This window comes from Salmo salar, chromosome 11, assembly GCF_965601325.2.
Source record: "Salmo salar chromosome 11, fSalSal1, whole genome shotgun sequence".
Lineage (NCBI taxonomy): Eukaryota > Metazoa > Chordata > Actinopteri > Salmoniformes > Salmonidae > Salmo > Salmo salar.
The window spans coordinates 91,641,723-91,652,267 of record NC_138301.1 but is presented as its reverse complement, the minus strand read 5'-3'; the positions used below and the strand labels follow the sequence as shown (position 1 = coordinate 91,652,267).

At 41.3% G+C, this 10,545-nt stretch overlaps 1 protein-coding gene across 4 annotated transcripts in view; it reads left to right on the top strand.

The window, feature by feature from the left end:
- The first annotated feature begins 26 nt into the window (after positions 1 to 26).
- Positions 27 to 10,545, top strand: part of LOC106563119 (dual specificity testis-specific protein kinase 2) — a 33,458-nt gene continuing 22,939 nt past the window's right edge. For 2 of the 4 annotated variants that reach the window (XM_014128349.3, XM_014128348.3), the window contains exons 1-2: positions 27 to 792; positions 1,245 to 1,369. In XM_014128349.3, coding sequence (XP_013983824.1) covers positions 671 to 792; positions 1,245 to 1,369 — 247 coding nt within the window. In that variant the 5' untranslated portion in view covers positions 27 to 670. Of the gene's footprint in view, positions 828 to 1,244; positions 1,370 to 10,545 lie in introns of all 4 variants that reach the window. The other 2 variants (XM_045689942.2, XM_014128350.3) reach the window with 2 other exon arrangements.

Sequence of the window (10,545 nt, the reverse complement as noted above, 5' to 3'; positions counted from 1 at the left end):
TTCAGGCCATCATAGGTAATGGCCATCATAGGTAATGGCCATACTGTATGAACATCAATTTATGTTACTCAAAATGACCACCAGAGTGCATCCTGTGCCATTTCATGATACAATATGGACTCTGCATATTCACTGCCTCGGTCAAAAATACATGCCTATAGCTGAAATAATACTTATAAGCCTAATAGGTGAAGGTATTATAAGAGTTGTATTCAACAAGTTTGCTTGCAGCTGGTTTATATCTATGGTGAATTAGTTTAATATGTGGAATAGGGATGTTATTTAATAAATAAAGAATGGTTCAGTTATTGCCGGGTTAACATTTTGGGAGGTCATCTAGACTTGCTTTACAGAACACAGAAGTGAAAAGGTTATGAGAACAAACGGTTCTTTAGAATACCAAAGTTTCCCATTGCGGCAGCAGTGGCAGCTGTCTGTGGTGTGGGAGGGAGGGAAAGCCACTACTGGGCAACGCTGTCATTGGTCTCACTTTTTAACGAGTGACCGGTTGAAGGGCAGTGTGTCATGTAATTGCAGGGAGGCAACAGATAAGGCATGCATTTAATCTGATTTCATCAACCTGCTTGGGTTTTGTTTCTGCACAACAACTGAAACCGACGGTGACTGATTGGGATTGAGGCATTGTTTACTCTGTTTGTGAGACACTCGCATGAACGCGCTAAACGTGTTGCAGAACTGGCGCAACCTCTATGGGAAATATCAATTTTCATCTACGACGCAGCCAGGGAAGTTCATTGAAGAAAACGCTGAAATATACAACAGTTTGCCGCAGTAAGTAGTAAGGTGTCTACACCTTCGATTGATAGGTGAGGTTTAGAATGATATCATATCTCAATAAAATTATAAATGTTACGTAATATAAATCAGCTGTTAATTGCATCATTGACACATTTATTAAGCCTACCATCCTAAAATAGAATACATTTTTATGGCAAGTAATGCGTAGTTTACTAGTTTGAAACATAAAGATACCCGTAACGTGATCATGCACGAATAAGCGCTGAAACATGCAACAGGTGCTCTCTTATAGGTCCCTATGTCATCCAGATTACACAAGTAGCCCACTGAAAGTGCAATAATAGTTTTATCACCAATAGTGGAATGTTTCATGTGTATCTTGTGGTATGTCAGTGACACTTGTTTGCATGTTTAATCACCTTTAGTTGCGTTGTCCCTGTCTGTTCGCTTTGTGTTCATAATGTATGTGGTCTGGTCTCTCTCAGCTGCTGGACAAAGGCACTCACTTCTGCTGCTCTTGCTTGTGTCTACACACACTGTGGGCCTGACTGTGCACCCCTCCTGTCCACCCCTCACAAGATGCATATGAATAGCTTAGTGAACCGATGGAGTAAGTAGTACACTCTTTTAGTCCATCCATATGCTTGCAACAGCTTACTTACTACTTACTGACTTACTTTCTTTTCTTCCTTTGCCCTCAATTCCTCCAGATTCCTGCCCTTGAAAGAAAATAATTGGAGAAAAGCTCTTGTTGAAAGTGATTGCGTTGCTTAAATCCTGTATCTGTGCACCCCAGAGTTTAACAATGTTATATTATCCATCAGCAATGCAGGTGCTTCCCATTTTTCAAGGGCTTAGACTACTGAAATATGGCTTGCCTAATGATGTAAACTAAACTTAGATTGTGCCAAGCCAGTCACAGTGATAAAGTAGATCTAAACTTGTGTTGAAATCAGTTCATTTTCTTGAGCTGAAAGAAAAAGGTTGTACAGTAATAAATATGATGTAATTACGGTAATAACCGGATAATAACATGATTGGTCAATTATTTCACCTTGACTGACTGCTGATTTTGCAATACCAATTTGAATCACCTTGGAGTTCTGAGTGTCAGGTGAGCAGTGCGGTAATCTCCCTCAATATTTTTCTTTGTTTTGTTATTTATTGTTGGGCGAGATACAGGTACACTATCCGTTTCAAATTATATGTTTATAAAACCTGTAGGCTTCCCCTCAAAAAAAGAAAAAAGAACATCAAAGACTTATTTTGCGGCAGTGCTGCCTGCCAGCAGTAATCATCTCTAATTGATTGAGAGATTCAATAAGCTATACTCAGTAAGTAACATACTGTGAATGAATTGTATAACTTTGCCCCAGAAGCATTTAACATCATATGGAGGAATGTGCTTCCCTGATTTAGGGGACACAGTGAACAGTGGGGAGTGAACAGTTGGGAGTTGGGGATCAATCTCATCGTAAAAAGTTTCCTTGGTGTTAAATACAGTCTGTGAACAAACTTAAGTTAATATTTCGGATTACGGAATGCCAAGGTCATATATTTCCATATTCTGTTCCCGTTAACAGGGTTGTTCAGATTCTGTTACATCTGTGGACCATACTTTTGTAATGGCTAGCTCAGAATAAGAGCTTTCCAAAAGTTGTTCATATATTATAGTCATACAGTGCCTTCGGGAAGTATTCAGATCCTTTACTCAGTACTTTGTTGAAGCACCTTAGGCAGCGATTACAACCTCGAGTCTTCCTGGGTATGACGCTACAAGCTTGGCACACCTGTATTTGGGGAGTTTGTCCCATTCTTCTCTGCAGATCCTCTCAAGCTCTATCAGGTTGGTTGGGAAGCGTTGCTGCACAGCTATTTTCAGGTCTCTCCAGAGATGTTCGATCGGGTTCAAGTCCAAGCTCTGGCTGGGCCACTGAAGGACATTCAGAGACTTGTCCCGAAGCCTTTCCTGCGTTGTCTTGGCTGTGTGCTTAGGGTCGTGGTCCTGTTGGAAGATGAACCTTCGCCCCAGTCTGAGGTCCTGAGCGCTCTGGAGCAGGTTTTCATCAAGGATCTCGCTATACTTTGCCGCTGAAAAACATCCCCACAGCATGATGCTGCCACCACCATGCTTCACCATAGAAATGGTGCCAGGTTTCCTCCAGACGTGACGCTTGGCATTCAGGCCAAAGAGTTTCATCAGACCAGAAAATCTTGTTTCTCATGGTCTGAGAATCTTTAGGTGCCTTTTGGCAATCTCCAAGCAGGCTGTCATGTGCTTTTTACTGAGGAGTGGTTTCCATCTGGTCACTTTACCATAAAGGCCTGATTGGTGGAGTGCTGCAGAGATGGTAGTGCTTCTGGATGGTTGTCCCATCTCCACAGAAGAACTCTAGAGCTCTGTCAAAGTGATTGTCAGGTTCTTGGTCACCTCCCTGACCAAGAACCTTCTCCCCCGATTGCTCAGTTTGGCCGGGTGGCCAGCTCTAGGAAGAGTTTTAGGGATTCCAAACTTCTTCCATTTAAGAATGATTGAGGCCACTGTGTTCTTGGGGACCTTCAATGCTGCAGAATTTTTTTCGTACCCTTCCGCAGATCTGTGCCTCGACACATTCCTGTCTCGGCACTCTAGGGATAATTCCTTCGTCCTCATAGCTTGGTTTTTACTCTGACATGCACTGTCAACTGTGGGACATAATATAGACAGCTGTGTGCCTTTCCAAATCATGTCCCATCAATTGAATTTAACATAGGTGGACTCCAATGAAGTTGTAGAAACATCTCAATGGAAACAGGATGCACCTGAGCTCAATTTCGAGTCTCATAGCAAAGGGTCTGAATACTTATGTAAATAAGGAATTTCTGTTTTTTTAATACATTTGCAAACATTTCAAAAATCCTGTTTTCACTTTGTCATTATGCGGTATTGTGTGTAGATTAGGGTTGCTGTCCCCAATTCAGTGGAATTGCAACCCTCTGCATGCACAGTGCATTCTATCACATGTTCAGCTGATTCTCAAGATCTTGCACACTAATGAGATGATATTGAGCCCACACTTCTACACTGTCTGAGCCAAGGACAACATGCTTTCTGGTAAGTTTTGATTACAATACTGGGTGGGATGAATATATTTTATATGACATACATGATTTTTGTTAACTAGTAAATAGTAGCCTACAGCAAAGTGTGTTTAAATAATTTCTAACTTGTTAATCATTTTTGCGAGTTAGTTTTTGCTACCATGTGGGTTTTAGCTTGCTTGAGCCTGCTAACTGAGGAGTGTTAATTCACCTGTTTCCATATATGTTTCATTTTAAAACATTTATCTTACAAAGGAGCTGTTTAATCTAACTGCTTAACTATTTATCTGTACATGGAATTGTATTATTCTTTTTTTTACTCCTTTTTCCCCTTATTTTTACAGAAAAATGCCACGGGCACTATCTGATGTGTGGAGACATTTCACTGCAGCTAATGTAGAAGGAAACACAGTGTACATTTGCAAATACTGTGCCAAATCACATGTGAAGAATGCAACAAGGATGCAGAATCATCTGGCCAAGTGCATAACGTTCCCTCAGTGCTCACAACAAGCAACCTCTGACAAAAGTCCCTCTACTTCTATTCGAGGTGAAAATGATGTATCAGACACCTTATCGATAGCAACAGCTCATGGTCCTCCTGGAATCAGATGTTTTTTTGACTCAATGGAGGAACGTAGTCAGAGAAATGCTTATGAATGTCTTGCTCGAGCTGTGTATGCAACTGGTTCACCTGTGATGCTCACAGGTAATGTGTATTGGGAGAGATTTCTGAATGTTCTTCACCCAGCATACACCCCTCCAACCAGACATGATTTATCTACTAATTTGCTGTATGCAGAGTTCAAGTGAAGGTCAAGCAAATCATAGAGAAAGCAGACTGTATTGCAATCATCTCTGACAGGTGGCCGAATGTTCGTGGGCCAGGAATAATTCACTACATCATCTCCACCCCTCAACCAGTATTCTACAAGAGCACAGATACAAGGGACAACAGACACACCGGTCTCTACATTGCAGATGAGCTGAAGGCAGTCATCAATGACCTTGGACCACAGAAGGCATTTGCACTGGTGACAGACAATGCTGCGAACATGAAGGCTGCTTGGTCTAAAGTGGAAGAGTCCTGCTCTCACATCACACCCATTGGCTGTGCTGTTAATGCATTGAATCTGCTCCTCAAGGACATCATGGCACTGGAAACAATGGATACACTCCACAAGAGAGCCAAGGAAATTGTTAGGTATGTGAAGGGTCATCAAGTTATAACCGCAATCTACCTGACCAAGCAAAGTGAGAAGAATAAGAGCACCACATTGAAGCTGCCCAGCAACACCTGTTGGGGTGGTGTTGTCATCATGTTTGACAGTCTCCTGGAGGTGAAGGAGTCTCTCCAAGAAATGGCCATATCACAGTCTGCCGATATGGACAGCACCATCAAAAGGCTCCTCCTGGATGATGTATTTTGGGAGAGAGTGGTAAGCATCCTGAAACTCCTGAAACCTATAGCAGCAGCCATTGTATGGATTGAGGGAGACAATGCAATCCTGTCTGATGTTCAGACTCTGCTTGCAGATGTAAGAGAAGAAATCCGTACTACCCTGCACTTCACTGTTGCTCCAAGCAGAGGAAACTGCAATTCTGAAATACATCAAAAAGCATGAAGACTTCTGCCTGAAGCCCATACACGCCACATCATACATGTTGGTCCCCAAGTATGCTGGCAAGAGCATCCTGTCTGGTACAGAGATCAACTTGGCCTGTGATGTCATCACTACCGTGTCTCGCCTCCTTGGCCTGGATGAGGGCAAGGTTCTTGGCAGTCTGGCAAAGTACACTTCCAAGCAAGGGCTTTGGGATGGAGATGCAATATGGCAGTCGTGCCAACATATCTTATAAGCCACCTGGTGGAAGGGACTTTGTGGAGCTGAGGCTCTTTCCCCTGTTGCCTCCATCATCCTCCAAATCCCACCAACATCAGCCACCTCAGAGTGCAACTGGTCCTTGTTTGGGAACACGCACGCAACAGGATGACCAATATAAGGCTTGACAATTGGTGGCCATCCGGGCAAATTTGAGGCTTTTTGAGCCTGACAACGAGCCATCCTCAACAAGGTTGGAAAGTGACAGTGAGGTTGAGGCCTCAGAGTCTGATGTTCAAGAGGTGGACATTGAGGAGGTCCAGGGAGAAGACATGGAAGCTTGAGAGGAAGACAACCAAAGCTTTAGTTTCTAGACTATCATTTTACAGATGTATGTTGAAACCGTTTTTGGGAGATGCGATGGATCATTGGGGATCATTCAATATTCCCTTTCTTTTGTTGTTCAGTGAAATCATCCCATGTGAAGAGTCAACTCATTTAATTCAAGTTCAATTCATAACTATTTTTTTTTCTTTTGGAAGGATTTAGTCATTTGCAATTATGTCTACTTATGATAAGGTAAAATGTTTGTTTCTGTCTGCATATGATATGGTAAATACATCCAATGAAAAACCATCTTAATTTAAATGGTATTAATATTAATTAGCATATATTTCTGTTAATTCCCATATATTCCAGTTAATTCCCACGGAAAGTTTCCACCTCTGCTGTTCACAGAACAGTGCAAACTGACTCTAACCAGAATAGAAAGAGTAGGAGGCCCCAGTGCACAACTGAGCAAGAGGACAAGTTCATTAGAGTGTGTAGTTTGAGAAACAGAAGCCTCACAAGTCCTCAACCGGCAGCTTCATTAAATAGTACCCGCAAAACACCAGTCTCAACGTCAACAGTGAAGAAGCGACTCCAGGATGCTGGCCTTCTAGGCAGAGTTGCAATGAAAAATCCATATCTCAGACTGGCCAATAAAAAGAAAAGATTAAGATGGGAAAAAGAACACAGACACTGGAAAGAGAAGCTCTACCTAGAAGGCCAGCATCCCGGAGTCACCTCTTCACTGTTGACATTGAGACTGGTGTTTTGTGGGTAGTGTTTAAACCGCGCTATGGATTTTATCCCAAAAGCCAGAATGGGGAGATTTGGGAAGCATTGAAGTACAGATATTCAGCCGTAGCAATATATTAATTTTGACAAAATATATTTGTCTGGTTAAAGCAACTGAGATATTAGTCCATCAAATGAGGTCGAATTGAATTGAGTGTTCTGTTACGTTTCTGGCAATGGTTTTATCTAAGGAAGGAAATGTCTATTCCCTAATATTTAAAATGGGCAACTATTGGGATTCCATAAGTAGAGATGCCATAGGGCAGATTTGGTCAGATTTATTTTATAACTTGAGCAAAAGTAGGATGGGATCACCTTGCTTGATACTTCTAGTTATTCTGAACGGAACAAAGCATGTATTGCCTTTTTATTGCTATGGCTGAGGGATTGGCATATAGTATTTTAATCATATTAATTCAATTAATAAGTCCCATATGTTCCAAAACCAACCAAAGATATGACCATTCTAGTCAATCAAAAGCTTTTTCTGCGTCGAGAGAGAGAACTGCCCAAGGAGCTTTGGTTTCTGATGAAGCATGTAAGATATGTAATAGATGACGGAGGTTATCTGAGGATAATCGTTTTTTAACAAACCCTCTTTACTCCAGATGTACCAATCTGTGTTTATCAAAGATAGGGGGCATCCTTACCTTTTTATTTTTTATAATAGCAAAATTAGTGCTCTATTTACATCCCTTCCAATTGAACCTTTGTGAACAGCTGTGTTTATGATTTAAAGTAACGGTGGACCTAATTGGTTCCAAAATGTTAAATAGACCATCACAACCAGGTAATTTGCCTTTATTCATGCTATCCAATGCCCTTTTGATTTCATGGAGAGAGACGTGGGCTTCCAGCAAGGCGGCTTCCTCAGTTGAGAGAAGAGGAGTTCATATATCTTTTAAAAAAGACGACTCAATCTTTGTTAGATTACTTTTTAGATATTACTGCATGGTCGGAACTAGAAGCACAAACATTTCGCAACACTCGCATTAACATCTACTAACCATGTGTATGTGACCAATAAAATTTGATTTGATTTGATCGGGCTTGGTGTGGATTTACAATCAGAGGTGTACAATTCTTTATTAAAATGGGGAGAATCTTTGGTTAATACATTTTGGTTCTGATAGTAATTCACCTGATTCAAATTCAATAGTTGCTATATCAGCTAATTGATTATTACTGCGTAGCTTGTTGGCCAGTAAACAACTGGGACGGTTACCATGGAAGTAAAGGTTGAGTCTAACTCGATGGATGGCACATTCTTCTCTCTGTATTATCAATAGATTTAGTTATCTCGTGACTTTGAAAAGAGTAGTTGCTACCTGGTTTGAAAAAAGTGTTTGTTGAGAACACTCTTAACATCGTTAAATCTTTTCCAATTCTGATATCTTCTTTAATTGTGATTTTATTCATGGCGTCCCAAAGAATCCGAGGATCATCGACAGAATTTTTGTTAATAATTTTGAATTCATTCAATTCAGTTCAAATTGTTCACAGAGAGTAGGATCTCTTGTAGTAAGGAAAAGCATCATCTTATGGCTCTTTTAGTAGATTCTGAAATGTGTATCTGGCAGTAATAATCATTATGATCAGATAGATTCATGCTGTATGTCAAATTTCTATTTTCTTGATGAAAGGAAATAGAGGAGTAGATAATAGTACAAAATCGATTTGGGAGAATGTTTTGTGCCTGTTTGAATAGAAAGTGTGCTCTCTTGCTTTACGGTTATGAGCTCGCTAGGCATCAATGGAATCAGAGAGTTGGAGAGCCTTGGTTGCCTGTGGCTTGTAGTTGGTCTTATTAGATTTGTCCAGGAGCAGGGCAAGAACAGAAACTGTGCCACAGCCCGCCCGAACGAGGACAGAGGAGGACAAGTCATAAACCAGGGCCTTCAGTACAGGAAGCTCTGTAAAAGGGGTGGGCTACAGTTGATTCAGTGCTTGATATACAGGTAAGACAGAAAATTAACTTTACATTATTATAGTTCACATACTGTATTTTTGTATTGATATTTACACTGACTGGATGCACATCCAGTATACCTGAAGATTTAATAAAATATCAGCACACTTGATAGAAATATTGTATGGATGAAATTATTTGCATCAGCCTTTGTAAGAGGTACGCAAGGTAGCCTACGGGTCTACAGTGAGGGAAAAAAGTATTTGATCCCCTGCTGAATTTGTACGTTTGCCCACTGACAAAGAAATTATCAGTCTATAATTTTAATGGTAGGTTTATTTGAACAGTGAGAGGCAGAATAACAACAAAAAAATCCAGAAAAAAGCATGTCAAAAATGTTAGAAAATGATTTGCATTTTAAATAAATATTTGACCCCTCTGCAAAACATGACTTAGTACTTGGTGGCAAAACCCTTGTTGGCAATCACAGAGGTCAGACGTTTCTTGTAGTTGGCCACCAGGTTTGCACACATCTCAGGAGGGATTTTGTCCAACTGCTCTTTGCAGATCTTCTCCAAATCAGTAAGGTTTCGAGGCTGACGTTTGGCAACTCGAAACTTCAGCTCCCTCCACAGATTTTCTATGGGATTAAGGTCTGGCGATTGGCTAGGCCACTCCAGGACCTTAATGTGCTTCTTCTTGAGCCACTCCTTTGTTGCCTTGTCCGTGTGTTTTGGGTCATTGTCATGCTGGAATACCCATCCACGATCCATTTTCAATGCCCTGGCTGAGAGAAGGAGGTTCTCACCCAAGATTTGACGGTACATGGCCCCGTCCATCGTCCCTTTGATGCGGTGAAGTTGTCCTGTCCCCTTAGCAGAAAAACACCCCCAAAGCATAATGTTTCCACCTCCATGTTTGACGGTGGGGATGGTGTTCTTGGGGTCATAGGCAGCATTCCTCCTCCTCCAAACACTACAAGTTGAGTTGATGCCAAAGAGCTCCATTTTGGTCTCATCTGACCACAACACTTTCACCCAGTTGTCCTCTGAATCATTCAGATGTTCATCGGCAAACTTCAGACGGGCATGTATATGTGCTTTCTTGAGCAGGGGGACCTTCACGGCGTAGTGTGTTACCAATTGTTTTCTTGGTGACTATGGTCCCAGCTGCCTTGAAATCATTGACAAGATCCTCCCGTGTAGTTCTGGGCTGATTCCTCACCGTTCTCATGATCATTGCAACTCCACGAGGTGAGATCTTGCATGGAGCCTCAGGCCATGGGAGATTGACAGTTCTTTTGTGTTTCTTCCATTTGCGAATAATCGCACCAACTGTTGTCACCTTCTCACCAAGCTGCTTGGCGATGGTCTTGTAGCCCATTCCAGCCTTGTGTAGGTCTACAATCTTGTCCCTGACATCCTTGGAGAGCTCTTTGGTCTTGGCCATGGTGGAGAGTTTGGAATCTGATTGATTGATTGATTGCTTCTGTGGACAGGTGTCTTTTATACAGGTAACAAACTGAGATTAGGAGCACTCCCTTTAAGAGTGTGCTCCTAATCTCAGCTCGTTACCTATATAAAAGACACCTGGGAGCCAGAAATCTTTCTGATTGAGAGGGGGTCAAATACTTATTTCCCTCATTAAAATGAAAATCAATTTATAACATTTTTGACATGTGTTTTTCAGGATTTTTTTGTTGTTATTCTGTCTCTCACAGTTCAAATAAACCTACCATTAAAATTATAGACTGATCATTTCTTTGTCAGTGGGCAAATGTACAAAATCAGCAGGGGATCAAATACTTTTTTCCCTCACTGTATCCATGGTGCATTAGACAAAGACAATATG